Genomic DNA, 18,591 nt, shown 5'->3' on the forward strand with positions numbered 1-18,591 from the left:
TGTCTAGAGTTTCTTCTTCTCTGACTATAAAGCTCAAAGTGAGAGGACCTAATGTGAAAATTGCAATTATTTCCATGGTTGTTTGCTAATCTCTCAGGGATATTATATTCCCTACCAGTGCAACAAGACTTTTTTGTAGCACTTCCAATATAGAAATACGTGAAGCAGTATTTGCAGTTTCCTTTTTGAAAGGGCTCCCAGTAGCCTCCATGGCCATAAAAACAAAAGCCAAAAGAATTATAACGACGGATTAGTTCACATTACTGAAGACTCAATTAAGTCTTTAAAACCGACATCCATTTCATAAATTTTCCCTTTCACACTGCTACACTGTCATATTTCAAAAACAACAGAACGCACCTGGAAGTCCTGAAAAACGCTTGCGGTTACAGTTATTACTTGCTCTTCTGCAGTTTTTTTAAAGTGCTTAAAATTTCACAAATTCTGTGCGTTTTTAGAAACCAGGTTTCTAAACACTGGACAAAGCGTATGTCTGCCTGCTGCTGTCTTTCCTGTCTCTTTCTAAACGGGATCGCGGTCAACCCAGTCTGAGAAAATGTTCCCTAAAACCATCAGTAAAAGACAATCATTAGATCAGCATGGGACCCCGTTTCTTAATGGTTCAGTTCATGAATGACTGGCAGGTCTCTTTGCCTGGAGGTGATTAATGAAGAAAGGGAAGCTGTCTGGTGCCAGCACTGACTGTGCTTGAGGTTTCCTCCTTCCAGCCTGGTGCCGACGGCATGAGAGAGATCGGACCAGAACGGCTCATCCACTCGAGCCCCAGGTGAGCGAGAGTTCCGACAGATGTCACCTAGACCGACGGTGATCTTCGGGCAGCGGAGCAGATGTCACAAAACAGAGAAGCTCCCCACGCCTCCGACAAGCAAACTTTGGAAACGATGTCTATTTAGTGAAAACCACTCACAGACAGAGTTCACATCATTCATGCATGTTTCAAAAAATTCCAGGCGGCAGATATTTGCATGTTGGAAAGTCCTGACGAATGTACCACAAAGACATGTTATGGAAAGTGGAGGTGTGGCATGAACTGCCCCCCCCCCCCCAAAAAAAACAACACACATCAACAAGCTCCATTTACAGGAATCAAAAACCAGTATGTTTATACCAAACTTCCTCCATGTTATCCCCAGCTGGTCACTCAAAGAATGGCACATCTACCAAACCTTTAGTGTCTCTCATTTTGGCTAAGATCTAAGATTAAGTTTGCATCCAAGAAAGCTGAACAAAAGTACAACATGGAGCAGCTCTTCCCATGACCCTCCATCAATTTAACCTGTGCAAGGAAGAACAAGACTGAACAGACCATCAAAAACAAAAAGAGAAAGAACTACAGAAAATACAGGATGAAATTTAAAATCCTCCCTCCAGGTACTGCACGTAGAAAACAAAGGAGACATTACGTATCAGAAGCCGCCGATGTAGCTGGAATGCTAAGTATTCGAAAGAGAACTGATTTGTACTTTGGTCAGTTTTGCTCAATTATTATCACTTTACTTAAGAAAATTAAATAAGCACCACACATAAGAAGCAGCTATACATTTTGGTGACCTGGAATATGTTCTGCATATATACACTTTTTAACGGTCATCACTGCTCATACATCTATTTCTTTAAACTTTTTTCCCCCCGCACAGCTTATGATCTGGCTTGCCTGTGACACGCTGAGGAGAGGAGAACGGCAAAGAGGTGAAATCAGCCTTTTGCATCCCACCTCTCGAACAAAGAGGAATATTGTACCATCAATCCTAGTGGCTTTTGCAGAGAAGGCGGAGAGGGTGCAGCAGCGCCAAGTCCTCAGCTGCAGAATCCCTGTTATTTTGGGGGGCCGGAGGGGGGTGGGAGTGCACCTCAATCCGTTTTAATTTCTGGCTGCGATGACCACAGACAAGGCCACACCTCCTATGGCAACAGCCGTGGCGCCGAACAGCCATTTCCAGTTAATGCTCTGGGGAAGGAAAAAGAAACGGAAAAGATTTGCAAGAGTTTGCCGATAAAAAAAAACACAAACAGTTCCACACCTGGATATTTGGGGCTGCTGCTCAGCTGTCCCAGTTGTTATGGATACAGTCAGTTCATTCGAATTTTTAAGTTCAAAATCCAGGGATCAGGTGTTGAATTAAGGGCTCAGTCTGCAACGGGTTCTTGTAAATTGCAAGACGTATCTTTGGTGCCTCCCCCCAGGTACTGAAGAGCTGCTCTGCAAGTAACATCAGCTCTCAAGTCCCCCAGAATGGTACCCCTGCATTGCAAACTGAAGGGGCAAAAGCTGGAATCTCTTGAAAGTCCAGCAGACCACCCTGCTGCCCACATTTTTCATGCCGCTGTGAAGTACTGATCTGATCTGGGCCCCCACCGACTGGACAGTGCAAATCAGTGACAAGCTTAAGACAAGTTAAGAATTCGGGGTCACCCCACTGCTGTTGTCGTTCTCCTTCTCACCCATGGGGATTTGGCAGCGGGTTTCTGCACGGCGGCGTTCGTGGGATTTCCCAGCATCTTCTTGTACAGGGCCTGCTCCACCCCCTTCTGCTCCGAGTGCCTCTTCACGATCTTGGACAGCTCCGCGTGGATAGTCTGGGGGTAGGAGACGCAAGCGCAGGGGGTCAGGAGGTGGGTTTCACTGCTGTGCGCTCGTACAGGAACACGCAGAGGACCAGACCACTGGCTCACTGGGTAGACCAGGGGTCGTCGCGCCGCCAGCGGGAATTAATTCAAACTAACGGCCACTGTCTCGTTACAAGACAAGATCATGCTACTTCCGCTAGATCAGCTGTACGGCAGTATGAGAATATTCATGAGGAGTAATGCCAAATCATTTAGAGAAGTCATTGCTTGTTCTTTGCTTGTTTCAGAAACGGAGGTATGGGGGGCATGGAGTCAGCCGCACACACCTACTGAGCATGTGCGAGAGTAACACCAGGAGAGGGCGTGGTCATAATAATAATAATAATAATAATAATAGCTTATAATAATAAAGCGCTTACACTTATATAGCGCTTTTCTGGACACTCCACTCAAAGCGCTTTACAGGTAATAGGGACTCCCCTTCACCACCACCAATGTGCAGCATCCACAGTGGTCATGGCGATCTGGGGTCAGGTGCACCAGTGGAAAAGGGGCACTTACAGCACTGGCATGGGAACAACATAAGCTGGCAGCGCCCCTCTCAATACATGCAACCAGATAATGACTAAGGGCAGGTCAGACTGCACTGGCACTGCTTGTTTTTTTTCCCCCCAGCTGCTGTTAACTGTGGGAGAAAATCCTCCTCACAGGCATGAGATCAGGACTCAACTGCGGCTATTTTCTTGCAGTGCGTAAATCAATTAACATAAGCTTGTTTGCAGCATGCTTCACAAACAGAGATGTGGCACAATGAACGGGTGCATAGTCTTTCTTTGCTGCATTAAGAATGTGACCAATAATGACTAAGAATGACATTCCTGCTCTTAACCTGCTGTAATGTGCACTCTTGATACCTTTTCACTTTTACAACTGCACTGGAGGCATGTTCAGCTGGGCTGAAAAACTGGTAATTAAACCATCTGTTATTGCAAGATCCCAACTGTGCAGCATGACCACGGCTTCTTGGAAGCTGTATTAAACACCTTAGCAACACCAATAAGAGTCTCAGATGCACAACTGCCAAGTAAAACATCACCACCCTGCGCTCAGGCAGAGACGGGTCAGATGCAGACCAGGCCCTGTGAAACAGTACTGTGGTCCAAGCTTGTTTACACAGGGAATCTCACAGCCCCCCTTGCATCAGTAGTGGAGTAACAGCTTGTGCAATGTGACACGTGTGCCAGGGGACAGCCTATTTTGAGCAACAACAAGAAATCGGATCCAGCTGAGCGTGCAGGCTGGGTTTCATGACCTTCTGTCAAACTTCACTGGTGCCACCTGGTGGACATTTTAAAGAAGCGCACACCAACCTATTGAGTGTTATTTCCCTACACATCTCACCCCATAGCTGACATCCGATTATGCAGAAAGTGAAGATATTAAGCCATACTTCATTACATATATTCACAGAAAATGATTAATTTGATCCACTTGACTTAGAGATCCCACTGCGGTATTCCTGAGAAAATACCACAGGGGCAGAGCAGTGGCTCTGTGGCTCAGGATCTGCGCCTGTGGCTGGGAGGTTGCCGGTTCAAATCCCGCGGCCGGCAGAGGAATCCTACTCCGTTGGGCCCCTGAGCAAGGCCCTTAACCCCAGCTGCTCCAGGGGCGCCATATAAATGGCTGACCCTGCGCTCTGACCCCCAGCTTCTCTCCCTGTCTGTGTGTCTCATGGAGAGCAAGCTGGGGTCTGCGGAAAGACAAATTCCTAATGCAAGAAACTGTATATGGCCAATAAAGTGATCTTATCTTATAAAAGTATCTTAACCTGATAGCTGCACTCCACCCTGCAGTACTAATGATCAAATGACCCCGCGATTGCCCAGTGACCTATCCACGAGCTCATCATTGTACCCTCAGTCTGCTAAGCATTACAAGTGCAGTCCGCTGAGCCATCTGCCATCAGTGCGGGTTTAACCTAAGAAACTCAGATGTGAGTCAGCTCCCTATTTTTCCAGTATCAGATGTACAGTAAAGGGGTTGAATTGTTACGAATCTGCAAATGCAAAACGGTGACACAAAACCGCACACGAGGCTTGGGTGGGCTTCTAGAGCCGGCCCTTGGAGACGGCACCTGCAGCACTGATCTCTCACAACCCCCTCCCAGAGAGCACGTGCCGCCCAGCAGGGGGCAGTACCTTGTTGGTGGGCTCCAGCTTCAGCGCTCTCTTCAGAATCCTGATGGCTTCAGCGTACTCTCCTTGCAGAGCCAGGACCTGGAGACGCGGCCGGAGAGGAGGAGACGATTCCAGACCCAGGAAAAAGGAGAGTTGACAGGTTCGCAAATGACACAAGAAGAACCGCCCCACACACACCCACACCCACTTCTCCACAACCCTACGGTCACACCAGACCCCTGCTGGACAACACCAGCGATGGCTGGAGAACCCCCATATAGGTCCCTGGGGAGAACAACCCCCCAGGTCCACCCAAAGAGCAGGTAAACAGACAGAGACCCTCCATTGGGGGGGGTCACAGATGGGACAAGGGCTTTCACCTGACTCCTTCAGCGAGATCAGCTTTTCAAGCCGTGTAAAAGCCGCTGGACCCACTGCGCAGAGGATGTCTGGGTGGCGGCTGGGGGCTCGCGGCTCAGTCGCCTGACCGCTGGCACACAGCGGGGGCCCCGCCGCGGACTCTGGGATACCAAGCCGCCCCATCCGGCCCCTCACGCCCCCCTCACCTTGCCTTTCCTGAAGAGGGCCTTGATGTTGTCCGGCTGGTGCGCCAGGACGGACACGCAGGAGCGCAGGGCCGCCTCGTGGTGCTCCAGCTTCAGCTGCGCCGCCGCCATGTTGTTCAGGCACTTGACCTTCACGTCCAGCAGCTCCTCCTCCTCCTGCGCGGTGATGCCCACTGCCGCACAACCACAGCGGCGCCGGTTATACACACACCTGCCCCCGTCGCCCCACGGCTACACTGCTACCCACTGCCAGCAGCTACTTTGCTCTACAATCGCTTACAATAGTAAACACTCATTGACAGGCCACACACAGAAGCCATATTGCCAATTTTGTGAGAGGAAATGATGTACCCTAAGGAAGTGCGTTGCTGCCATTAAAGAAAAAAATATTTCATATACTGTATATATTCCAGTCCGCTCCCCACACACCAGCTCTCAGTGGGGAGGAGAGCAGAGTGATGAAGCCAGTTCAGAGATGGGGGTTATTAGGAGGCCATGACTGGTAAGGGCCAGGGGGAAATTCAGCCAGGACACCAGGGTTACACCCCTACTGTTTTCGAGAAACGCGCTGGGATTTTTAATGACCACAGAGAATCAGGACCTCAGTTTTATGTCTCATCTGAAGGACGGCGCCTTTTTACAGTACAGTGTCCCCGTCACTATACTGGGGCATTAGGACCCACACTGACTGCAGGGTGAGCGCCCCCTACTGGCCCCACTAACACCTCTTCCAGCAGCAGCCTCAGCTTTCCCAGGAGTCTCCCCTCCAGGTACTGGCCAGGCTCCGGGAGTGAGCTGCAGGGTGACAGAGCTACAGTACGACGATTGTGCTGCAGGATGATTTTCACATCAAGTACACAAGAATGTACTTTCTTGGAATTCCAAAACAGCACATGATTTTTTCCCCCTCGATGGCAGCAACGCCCCCTCCGTACGTCCCCCCCGAGAGAAAAGCTCCGAACCCCGCGAGCCGCCCGGAGCGCCGGCGCACCTCCGGAGCCGGATTCCGTGATCTGCAGCGCGATGCCGTAGGAGCTGACGGCGAAGACGTAGTCCCCGCGCTGGTAGCAGGCGTTGCCGCGCGCCCGCTTGCGGTCCGCCAGGGCGATCTTCTCGCGGGGCGGGAGCAGCTCCAGGTCGGGCGCGTCGCTGGCCTCCAGCAGCTGCACCTCCAGGCTCAGCGCGGCGGCCGGGGGCACGGCCGGGTCACTCGCGCTGCAGAGAGGGGGGAGGAGGAGGGGGGTCACACACCAGCCAGACCACAGCCGTTCACCTGCTTCTGCACTGGTGCGCACTGGAGCTCCGGGAAGCTGAGAGGATCCGGTCTCCTTCCCACTTCAATCCAGAATTTGCCATTTCCAATTCCCCGCCCGCACCCGCCAAAGCTGTAACATTTAGTGCTCAAGTCAGGAAGGCCCTGTTCTTGAATATTTCCATTACGGAAGCATTCCTGGGAAAAAGCTCCAGGAGAAGGAACCCTATCTCCAGGTCACACTTGCCTGGGTCTTTACAGACTACAACTCCACTGTCATGACCCAGTGACCAGCTGAAGTAACTTGATCAGCTCACAAAAACCTGCAGAAACTACGCATTTCCTTCAAAGTTTCACTTACTTTCCTAAGGTCCCATAAGCGTACTTTGCGTCTGAATAGATCAGGGCCTTCTCTTCCAGTTCCATGAGCTGCACTGCCAGGTCCAGCGCCTGGGGATTGAGAACAGCAAGGGGGAGAAGGTCATGAGTTCGTGAGCAGAGCTGCGTGTCTGACTTGGGCATGCCACAGGTCAGATTACAGAGGCGCTCACAGCGAGGGTGAAATCTTCCTTTTTCGTGGTAAATCATTCTTTTTTGTTTGTGGTACTAAAGGGGAACTGCAGTCCCAATTTCTCAGACTGGTTCTTAAATTTTGGAAACACGTTAAACTCATTGACAGTGTCGCAAAATGCCACGCGTTCCGAGTGAAGCACACAATCATGAGATTTGGGAAAGTCCTGCAGGACGTCACGTTGTCACAAACCCCAGGTCTCCCTACGGGTGAGCGTGAAAGTTCCCACGAACTGTGACGTGAAACGCAATTGATGATTAAGGTGATGACTGATGTACAAGTGAATAAACACAGGCGGCGCAACAGACATTTAATCACAAAGGTATTGCAACGTGATCTGCAGGCAAAGTTAACAAGCAGTATTTGTTGGCAAAACTGTCTCGAAGTCAAGAGAAATATTTCAGCTGGATTAAAAGAGATGGATTCACAAGCCTGCTGGTTTACAGTGTAACAGAGCTGCAACATGTCACCAGTAGTTTTGTTGCCTCGTTCGGAATCACAGAACATGGTGCTGCGCACACCTGGAAATTTCATCTATTTTGGAGGTTTTACAAGTTACTGTGTACATTTTACCTTCGCTGTGGTTTGAAGTGCACTCATGAATGCCAATTCTTTCTAACCCTAAAATATAAAAATAGCGCTGCAGTTCCCTTTAAGCATGAGGAAAAACATTCGGGTCCCATTCTTTTCTGGGGGCAAATTCTCTGTCCGGAATGAAAGGGTCAGACAGAAAACAAGCTCACTGGAAAGAAAGGACCCCCGAAATGCTCTTTCGGAGGTGCAGCTCAGGAAGCAAGCGGACAGGAGCTCATGAGGCCAGCCGCCCCCCCCACCTGGATGACGTCACCGTCTCCGAGTGTGAAATCCAGGCTGGGCTCCTCCTGCACCACGGAGCCGTCCTGCAGCGAGGCCTTCAGCCAGACCCTCACAGTCTGGCCCTTCCTGGGCCTGCTGTCCGTGCCCCTGCCGGCCGCCAGCACCTTCTTCCTCAGCTGCCCGTTCCCTGCGGAGAGAGCGCGGGAAGGGGGTCAGTCCCCGGCCCCCTCCATTCCGGACACAGGAAGGGAAAGGGAGAAGGAAGAGGTGCTGAACCGAGGGATGATCAGAATGAAAAGCAGACACGCCCCCCCACCAAAGCTCACTCATCCATCCATTTTCTAACCACTTCATCCAATGCAGGGAACCAGAGCCTATCCCAGCAAGCAACGGGCACAAGGCAGGGTACACCCCGGACAGGACGCCAGGCCATCAAAGGGCGCACACACACACTCACACCAGGGCCAATTTTCCCAGAAGCCAACTAACCCACCAGTATGTCTTTGGACTGTGGGAGGACACCGGAGCCAAAACCTATTACATCCAAGGAAAACCAGGAATCCACCCTCCTCTGGATGAAATATTGAAGTTGGTTATAAAGGAAAAGCATGAACATGAGGTAACAGAACATCACCATTCCATTCGGCCAGCAGCTCTATCACCCTGCAGCTCCCAGCTGGCAGCCCTGGTCAGTACCTGGAGGGGAGACTCCTGGGAAAGCTAAGGCTGCTGCTGGGAGAGGTGTTAGTGGGACAAGTAGGGGGCGCTCACCCTGTGGTCTATGTGGGTCCTAATGCCCCAGTATAGTGACGGGGACACTATACTGTTAACAGGCACCGTCCTCCGGATGAGACGTAAAACTTTGGTCCTGATTCTCTGTGGTCATTTAAAATCCCAGGGTGTTTCTTGAAAAGAGTAGGGGTGTTACCCCGGTGTCCTGGCCAAATTTCCCCCTGGCCTTTACCCATCATGGCCTCCTAATAACCCCCATCTCTGAACTGGCTTCATCACTCTGCTCTCCTCCCCACTGAGAGCTGGTGTGTGGGGAGCGGACTGGTGCATCATCCAGGTGGGGCTGCACACTGGTGGTGGAGGGGATCCCCATGACCTGTACAGCGCTCACAGTGGAGTGTCCAGAAAAGTGCTCTATAAGTGTGAGGAATTATTAATATTATTACCTAAGACATCCAGCCACTCCTCTCCCTCCGAGGACTGCTCAGCCGCCGGGCTCTTCTCACTCCCTGTCCCGTGCTCCCCTTCCTTCCTAACAGCCGCCTTCTTCCCTGCAGCGGTGTCCTCCAGAGGAGGAAGATCCCCATCATCATCATCGTCCTCCTCCTCGCCATTCAGCATCTCGAAGTCCTCGCCGCCGTCCAGCAGGGAGGTGCGCCGCCGCCGGCCCGGAGACTCGGCCTCCTGCGCGTCCCCCACGCCAGCCATATCTGCGCTTCAGAGCACGGCGAACTGGGGAGAGGCGAAATCACACTGACCACCCAAAACACAGAAACACGACACCCATCGACTGCAGCCCCCGGATGACCCGACGTCTCAGTCACGCCCTCCCTAAGAGTTAGGTACCTGCTCCGTGAATGCTGTAGTTAAATCGCCCTGTTGAATAAAAGCAAGAAACGTTGCCAACAGAGCCAGGAGCGACGGACGTGACTCCGAAGGCCCTTTCTGATCGGCTGCGAAATCGCAAACATAATACAAAAACACGGATCTACCCGCCTACCCGTCTCTTCCCCCGCCCGGCGGCTGTACAACCTGTTGCACGATCGGATCCCGTCTCGGGCTGTGAAATCCACATCCAGGTGGTGTCGGGATGCGTTTCGCCCATTTATCGATCAACAAGAAAAGTCGTTTTTTTTTTGGGGGGGGGGGGGGGGGAGATTTATTCGACCAGAACACAGACGACCCGCCTATAGGAAACAGAGCAGTTGCTGCTCATCTTCATCTGGGGAAGCGGGTTGTGATATCACCTAATCGAACAGCTGAAGTCCAAATTAATAATCTTGCGATCGCCGCTGTAGAGGACCCACCACCAGATGAGAAATAAATAAACCGAGTTGCCCACAGATTGTCTCAGCGGAACCAAAACAAAGTTTAAATGACTGGAGCAAATATTTTAACGCTGCAAACGGGAGCAGAAACGTCACGGAAGTCTGAAATATGAAACGAATACAACTAGTACACTTCCTAACCGGCCCTAAACCACACGTGGGACGAGTGCCTAAACTGAACACACAGGACTGCATCAGCTGCGCTTCAAGATACGGAGACACATTTTTTTTTTAAATAAAAGCGACTTTATCGCGTCATTCGGCCCGAGGTGATAGGTGATGAGTACGCGTCAGCGCAAAGTGTAAAGCTCCAAGCTGCAGTTTCTCTCACACGCGTCGCAAGCGTTTCTCCAAGTCAGAATCGGGTCCTTAGCAAAGCGAACCGTCCTTACCTTGCAACGTTATGAATTCATACAACGCCGTGACGCCATCAAAATTAAGCTTTCATATTTCTTCCTGGTCACCTTGGACCTTGGTCGCCAAGCAATCGCAGAGCACTTTAACCCCGCCCATCGCCCGATTCTATTGGCTTCTACTCCCCCACTCCATTTTACTATTGGTCTGTCCCATTGTCACTCATTTTCAGACCATAGAGTTCAGTCATCCGGGCACAGATGGTACGCTCGCTAGTCTCTCCGGAAGTAGAGGCGGTTCCCTCTCTCGCACTCGTAGAGATGAACAGAGATTAGAGTGACACGTGACTGTCCCGTGTATATTACAGCGCCATCTTAGTGGGGTGAAAATGAAAGCAATTACGCTTCGATTCTTGCAGTCATAACACAACTCTGTCATTGCATGATTTGAAATCTTCTTAAAAGTTGGTGGAATATATTCATGAAATGACTTTTCCTATGAAGCTGTTATGATACGGATGCAAATGTTCTCTTTAGACACAGTCTGCTTTTATTCTATTGAAACTGCACTCCAACAGTGGATAATGTTTTTTGTAATATTTAAGCAAATGCAACTCTTTTTGACTTCAAAACCTTATTATGCAGAACGAGAAGCATATTCTCTCGTATACATAAAGAACTTAGAGAGAATTTGGGTTAGTAATAATAATTCTAAATAACAAATAATTGTTATTGTTGTTAATAATAATAATTAATAATTGCTTACACTTATAGAGGGCTTTTCCGGACACTCCACTCAAAGCGCTTTACAGGTAATGGGGATCCCCTCCACCACCACCAGTGTGTACCCCCACCTGGATGATGCAACAGCAGCCATAGTGCGCCAGAACGCTCCCCACACACCAGGCCATGATAGGTAAAGGCCAATGGGAAATTGGCCAGGACGCCAGGGTTACACCCCTACTCTTTTTGAGAAACCTCTGGACCAGTCAGGACCTCGGTTTTACGTCTCATCCAAAGGACGGTGCCTTGTTTTATAGTATAATGTCCCTGTCACTATACTGGGGCATTAGGACCTACACAGACCTCAGGGTGAGCGCCCCCTACATATGAGATCCCAGGCACACTGAACCAAAGAGCTCCTTGTTCCGGCCCTCAACTTTACCCTGATTTATGCAAGTAGGAGTGGATACGAATTCCTGTACCATTTACAGAGCCCTTAACATGACCTGTGAAAGGTCTGAGTGTGATAGCTACGACTCTCAAAGTGTTGTCTTAGCCAGTCCAGCCCAAAATATATGCTATCCACCAAACTTAAAAGGCTTGAATTAAAGGCAGTTACCATTGAGATTGAGAACTGATCGAGATACCTATTGACCCGAGCTTTGATCGAGAGTGATGTTTGATATAGAGTGACAATCTCTCCAGGTTCCGGAAGTCTGCACTCCACCAGGTTTTTTAAGTAATTTAATAATCCCCAATGAGTCAAGAGCTGAAAACATTGGGAATGTAGACCAGTTGAGGGAACAACAGATTCCAATTAAGTGGTCAAGAGTCCAGAGTGGAATAAGGTTCAGAAGACCTGGCAGTCCACCAGGAGAAGGCGTGAATATTGTCGAGGTGATACAGACGGTCTTTCCCCCACAGGTAACACACCAGGAGAATTCCTCAGATGAGCTCCCCCTCCACCACTATAGTGCAGAAGAAGCAGATTCCTGGGGAGGGCAGCTCAGACACTGTCTCTGCCAAAGACCACTCCAAAATTTAAGGTGATACAGGTGATACCGAGAGGAAGAGAAGATATTGTTCCAGGTAAGTTTTCTATACATCCTTCGGAGAAAACTGCTAAATCTTGGTAAAGATCACAGCAATATGGAGCACCAGGCAGGGCCCCACCCTGGATAGGAGGCCAGTGCATCGCAGCGCACACAGGCACAATGTATACACACCAGCTGTTTTTACTAGCTCAGCCTTGTGAGGTAAGATGAACCGCGAGCTCTGGGAGGAAACCCGTGGGCATGTGGAGTGAAGATGCAGACTCCACACAGAAGGCCCCTTCTGTTCAGGGTGGAACCCAGGACCCAGCACTGTGAGACAGCTGTCTTGGCAGCCAAGCCACTCTTGCTGCTCTCTTGGATCACCTGGACTCTTTGTTAGAGCCATGATGTACTCTGACCAGCCAGGGCCCACAGTGCTCAGCCCTCAGCTACACCCGCTGCAATGCACACTGATTGTGTGCTTTCACTTTGGTTGAATCACAACAGCCGTGGAGATGGGTTTAAGGAGCACTACACAGATAAGAGTGCACACCTAGCATTGCTGCACTTGGAGTATCAGAGACATTGAGGCCCTGCGGCCTAGGAAATGGAATTGAATTGCTATTGTCATGTTGAGGCTGCACTTCAATCAAACAGCCCCTGACAGCCTCGATACAGCAGGTGGTTCAGGTTTCCTGAAGTCTTCAACAGATCGGTGTTACCCATTTCCTCTGGCCTTAATGTGACTAAGAAGACCCAACGCACTGCACTTCAGTCCTCCTGGGCCAGACTCGGTGTCATGCCATCTGCAGCCAGAGGGCGCTCCTTCTCTGTCCTGTCCCTAGTTTCCGGTCTGCTGTCCTTCCTGTCCCTCTCTTTCCCTTGGGCTATATATTTCCGGGTCTTGCACTCTGTCCTCGCTCAGCATTGACGTTCGGATGTCCTGAGACCCGCCTAGCACCAGGGCGCCCCACGTCCGCTCCCTGAGGGCATAGGTTTCTATACGGCATTCCTGATCTCTTTGCACTATGAGCCCGGGCCTTTTTCCCGTCTCGCCGCCACGCATATGGGTCTTTTTCCGCTCTCCTGCTCCCCACGGTTAGTCCCTTTGGACGTCCGTGACACTCGGATCCCCTGGGCCCAAGGCTTCTTCCTGAACTCTCCTGAGGTTTTTGCCTGTAGATCCTGACTGGCATCTGGGCGTTCTGCACGGACAGCTCAGGGGAGGTCAAGCCAGGGAGGGGAGGTGTGTGCCACGATGTGACCCAAGCGTCTGTTAATGTCGGCCTCAGTGCCAACTCATCGAATGGAGGCACGCACTTTTCTGCAGACTGTCCCGTGCGTGAGCGCAGTTGGGAAAGACGAGGAACGGACGTTTACCCAAGGCCCCGCGGGGCTGATTTCAGCCGCTTTTAAATGCAGCAGAGGCCCTTGCAAACGGTAAGAGCCGCAGAAGGCAGAAAAAGCATCACAACATGATCTCAACCACACCTGTGCCTTGCGGCCCGCTGTAGGACTTCGCCTGCACCGGAAGCTTAAAAACATAAACCTCACTCAGAGCAGAGCACCGCCATTGGCAAAACATGCGATCAGAGTTTTAGTTTCTTATGTAGTTTGGTCTCTTTTCCTCTCCTCCCCCTGCCTAAGTTAACCTGGATCCAGGAGGCTCTAGCAATCCCACCTCAGATGGACCTATTACTCCTGCAACAATCTCGCATTACGGATTCCCCCCCAAAAACCAGGAGAAGCTGCACATTCCTGCCGTTTCGCCATGCAAAAGAGGAAGCTCGGGACGAGCTGTGTTTTTGTGTAATTGGGGCTGTTGTGTGCACCAGGTTGATCGGCACAGAATGCTAAGTGGCTCCCTCATCTATCTGCATTTTCCCAGCGGGGCAGGTCGCTGCAGGCTGTGCATATCAAGGTTGGCTGGCTCTGTGCACAGCCTGAGTGGTTAACAAGCCCCGGTATTAGTGTCAACTTGCTAAATTGTATGTAACTTTTTAGTTCACACTAATAATCCTGCTTATTGATTTCTTGTCTGAGCCTTCAGCCTGGTGTAACACTAATGGCACTGGTCAATAAAAATCACAAACTGTTGTTCACCCCCCCCCCCCACACACACACACACAAACACACACACACACTCACTCACTCTCCCTTTCCCCTAATCTTAAAAATCACTGCTCGACATCACTCCTGGGCTGCTTGAGGAGGTACAACAGAGACAATGTTTCTAATAGGATCTGCACTGCTTAAGCCCCCAGGTGTCTCTCTTGTTTGTTAAAACTGCTCGCTTAAAGGTGTCTTATCTGTTATGGTAGGAATGGTGTTACATTTGTAAATGCAGCACACCACCTCATGTTGTACTATGCACACCTATTAACAAGCAGAACGGCCCATGCATGCACAAAGGAGGCAGTACAGAGGGATTTCTACACTAAAAGTCTGGGGAGGATTATCTCCGCAGGGTGTCTACAGTAGGCTGATTAAATGGACCCTATAGATCAGAACCAAGGGCCAGCGGGGTGAGAGGTCAGTGCATTTTTGTGAAGGTGAGCCTACAAAGTTAATCGAGCCTGTCAGGGACGGATCTGATTGACTTAATTGTTTTCAGCATATTATTACTCACAGGTCGCAAGTTCGCTCAGTGAAAAGGTGATAGAAAGAAATCCACGAATCTCATACGTTAAAGACCGAAAAGCAATTTTGAAAGGTTGGTTGAGGCGAATGATAAGTTCAGCTTCATAATTGAAAGCTCAGGTGAAACACAACCCCAGCAGGGGCGGACTGTCAGGAGGTTCTGTGCACAACCCTTGGGATGTCCGCTCAGTATCTGGAATAAATTCTTTGTAATCCTGGTCTGCATTATTACCGGCCAGGGATAGACCACTGCTGCATTTTTCCACCTGGACTCTGATCTAGACAAGTCCTCAATCAATTAGCTGACTCTAAGCTGAATCTAAGATTATCTAAGATACCCTTTTTCAGAAGATCGTGAGAACTGATTAGGAGAGTTATAATAAAAAGATTTGCAAGAGAAAGGAATCACAGCTCCACCTGCTTCCTCCTAGGGGCCTCTGGAGTGAAAGGCTCATGCATTTCAGCCGCTGCTGTGAGCCGCGAGACCAGCAGGGGGCAGTCTTTGCTATTCTGTTCCGTTTCTAACTCTTGTTCCAGCAAATGTTTAATCCCTAAAGTGACAAGTGGCAGCACCTGGGCTACATTAAACCAATCCAGAAACTGATGCATTGGTAGGATCACAGTCCTGTAAAGGTCCGGACTGAAAAAGGCCCAAGTCTCTGACCTCTGACCTGGGGCTCTGTACATGCCCCTGGCCCTCCAGCCGATTGAACAAGTCGCTGGGGTTCCACACCTGTTCCGAGAAGCGGCCATGATTGCTGGGCAGTTCCTGTCTCTGAGGCCCAATCAGGGACGTTTTTGCCATCTGTCCACCATGCCCCTGTCCTCTCCAGGCTTTGCTTTAAGCGCGGTTAAGGAGGCTGCCCCTCAGTTGGACGTGACCAGACCCACAAGCAGTGCAAACTCTGCGCTGTCAACACTGTGCTTGAGCTCGCGATGCTGTTCGGAATTGGCTGCAGCAGTTTCTAAGTACATCTTGTTTTAGGAAGAGATGTTTCTTGGTTGTTTCAATTTTCCTTTGGAATGTTTAAACAGCGCTTAGCTCTTATCTATCCTGTTTATATCAGAAAGTCAAAATATGGCAGTATTCACCTAGAGCATTGTTATACCAGGTATTATATCACTATAAGTGTTAACACTAATTGATGAGAATTTTTTCTTCACTCTCACAAAAAGAGCATCTGGTTCATAAGGTATTTTGGCACTTAATTATTATTAAGATTAAGGCACTTTGTTTGTCACACCTCAGTTCTGCACTCCACTTTGAGAGAATACAGGCACAGGTGGTTGTTTTATTCCTAATTGTCCTGTACGTAGTATTGATTCAGTCTGTCCTAAAATAAAAAAAGCAAAACATGTATTTTCAGGTTTTTATGCACTTTTTTTTAATCAGTTTGCTGTACAAGTGTTTCGGGTGTTAAAATCCTTTGAGTGACAGAAACACACCCCAGCATGTCTCTGACAGCAGACAGGAATGCCTGACAGCCTATTAGAGTAAGCAGGCGAGGCTGTACAAAGAATATTTATTCTAAATCGATGTGTTGTACAATCGTTTATCATTAAGAGAGAGGGTGTCCAGTCCTGGTCCTGGAGGGGTCAGTGTGTCTGCAGGGTGTCCAGTCCTGGTCCTGGAGGGTCAGTGTGTCCGCAGGGTGTCCAGTCCTGGTCCTGGAGGGGTCAGTGTGTCTGCAGGGTGTCCAGTCCTGATCCTGGAGGGGTCAGTGTGTCTGCAGGGTGTCCAGTCCTGGTCCTGGAGGTCAGTGTGTCTGCAGGGTGTCCAGTCCTGGCCCTGGAGGGCTCAGTGTGTCTGCAGGGTGTCCAGTCCTGATCCTGGAGGGGTCAGTGTGTCTGCAGGGTGTCCAGTCCTGGTCCTGGAGGGTCAGTGTGTCCGCAGGGTGTCCAGTCCTGGTCCTGGAGGGGTCAGTGTGTCTGCAGGGTGTCCAGTCCTGATCCTGGAGGGGTCAGTGTGTCTGCAGGGTGTCCAGTCCTGGTCCTGGAGGGGTCAGTGTGTCTGCAGGGTGTCCAGTCCTGATCCTGGAGGGGTCAGTGTGTCTGCAGGGTGTCCAGTCCTGGTCCTGGAGGTCAGTGTGTCTGCAGGGTGTCCAGTCCTGGCCCTGGAGGGCTCAGTGTGTCTGCAGGGTGTCCAGTCCTGATCCTGGAGGGGTCAGTGTGTCTGCAGGGTGTCCAGTCCTGGTCCTGGAGGGGTCAGTGTGTCTGCAGGGTGTCCAGTCCTGGTCCTGGAGGGTCAGTGTGTCCGCAGGGTGTCCAGTCCTGGTCCTGGAGGGGTCAGTGTGTCTGCAGGGTGTCCAGTCCTGATCCTGGAGGGGTCAGTGTGTCTGCAGGGTGTCCAGTCCTGGCCCTGGAGGGCTCAGTGTGTCTGCAGGGTGTCCAGTCCTGATCCTGGAGGGGTCAGTGTGTCTGCAGGGTGTCCAGTCCTGGTCCTGGAGGGGTCAGTGTGTCTGCAGGGTGTCCAGTCCTGGTCCTGGAGGGGTCAGTGTGTCTGCAGGGTGTCCAGTCCTGGTCCTGGAGGGGTCAGGGTGTCTGCAGGTTTTCTAGGTCTCTTCAAAGCTGTAGCACCTGAAGAGCTGGGAGAAGCTGTTAGACTGGTGCCATTAAGCCGCTAACAAGCTGATTGAGCTCGTTAAGAGCAGGGGGAGAGGCACAATTGCTGTAGAAAAGTGTTAAACTGGTCCAGTTACAAGGGTGATCATCTCAGCTAGGTTATTAAGAGCTGAGTAGTCAAGAGAACCAGCAGATACTGTGATCCAGGACTGGAGCTGTGCACCCCTGAGTACAGGTGCGGTTAACTGAATTGAGGAGAAGCTGTGGCTACTGGCTGGAACTGAGCATGGCCAAACAGGCCCAGCTGTTGGTGGCCACATGCCTTGTCTAAAAGATCACCCTTCCCTGGGAAGGTGTGGGGTGCAGTTCCCCCTGGAACCAGCAGGTGGCAGGAGACATTTGCATGTGTGCGCTGGACGGGTTACAGCAGCGACAGCAAAGAAAAAACTGAAGACATCCATAGCGATGATTGAACACCAATGCCAGAGAGGGCCTGCATCACGTCTAGGTCTGGGGCTCTCAAGTTTATCCAGCCTAGACGCGAACAATAAAACATCCGTGGAGAAGCCAGGGCGATTCCCAGACTCGGGCAGCGGTATGAAGTGCAACTGTCTCCCTCCGGAAAGCCAGCGATCACTGGGGGTCCCCCTCTGTGGCCAGAGCTCCGCAGTCACTCTGGGAGCAGCTCAGGCTGGACGTGCTTCAGGAATCTGGTCCAGGAATCATTTGGCTCTGGCGATCCAGCCTGAATATGTGCCCTAACAGTGTCACCACTCCCCTCAGTGCCCCGTGGGAGAAGCAGCAGGGGGCTGGCCTTTAAAACATGGCAGAGTGCCAGGAGGCAGGGCATGGCGGAGGTTCGGATGCCGATCAGCACAGTCGTGGCTCTGGTGGGGGTTCAGCGGGTGCCACAAAAATCAGCGGGTGCCCGTTACTCGGGCCAAAATACTAACTTACGCCACAGCCAGTACTGATTCAATCCATTCTGGGACAGGAATTTGGAGAAAAAAGGTAAAACAGTTTGAAAGATGTTGATGAGTAACAACTGAATCACAAGTTATCAGAACATCAGAAAGGGTACAAACAGTGGGAAGTCATTGAGGCCCATCTAGTCTGTTAAGTAGCTGGTAGTTAATTGATCCCAGGATCTCATCAAGAAGCCCGAGTATCGGCTTCAGCAACATGACTGGGCAGTGTGTTCCATCCTCCCACAACCCTTTGTGTAAAGAAACACGTCCTGCTCTC

The 18,591-nt window shown here is 50.6% G+C and overlaps 1 protein-coding gene across 1 annotated transcript; it reads right to left on the reverse strand.

The window, feature by feature from the left end:
- Window positions 1–936: 936 nt before the first annotated feature.
- fkbp8 (FKBP prolyl isomerase 8) lies at window positions 937–10,530 on the reverse strand. The gene is made up of 9 exons (XM_088907622.1): window positions 10,427–10,530; window positions 9,153–9,438; window positions 7,992–8,161; window positions 6,949–7,037; window positions 6,327–6,550; window positions 5,336–5,508; window positions 4,791–4,868; window positions 2,464–2,598; window positions 937–1,969 (listed from the first exon to the last, which is right to left on the reverse strand). Exons 2-9 carry the CDS (start codon window positions 9,412–9,414, stop codon window positions 1,883–1,885), a joined length of 1,218 nt encoding a protein of 405 aa, XP_088763748.1. The 5' UTR covers window positions 9,415–9,438; window positions 10,427–10,530; the 3' UTR covers window positions 937–1,882.
- Window positions 10,531–18,591: the final 8,061 nt, after the last annotated feature.

The sequence above is a fragment of the Atractosteus spatula genome, chromosome 28 (assembly GCF_055471065.1).
Source record: "Atractosteus spatula isolate fAtrSpa1 chromosome 28, fAtrSpa1.hap1, whole genome shotgun sequence".
Classification (NCBI taxonomy): Eukaryota; Metazoa; Chordata; class Actinopteri; order Semionotiformes; family Lepisosteidae; genus Atractosteus; species Atractosteus spatula.

Coding starts and splice junctions, on each gene's coding strand:
- fkbp8 (XM_088907622.1), bottom strand. CDS start 9,414: ATGGCTGGCGTGGGGGACGCGCAGGAGGCCGAGTCTCCGGGCCGGCGG. Junction 6,551..6,948: donor GCTTATGGGACCTTAGGAAA/GTAAGTGAAACT, acceptor CCCTCTCTGCAG/CGCGAGTGACCCGGCCGTGC. Junction 1,970..2,463: donor CCGCTGCCAAATCCCCATGG/GTGAGAAGGAGA, acceptor TTCCTTCCCCAG/AGCATTAACTGGAAATGGCT.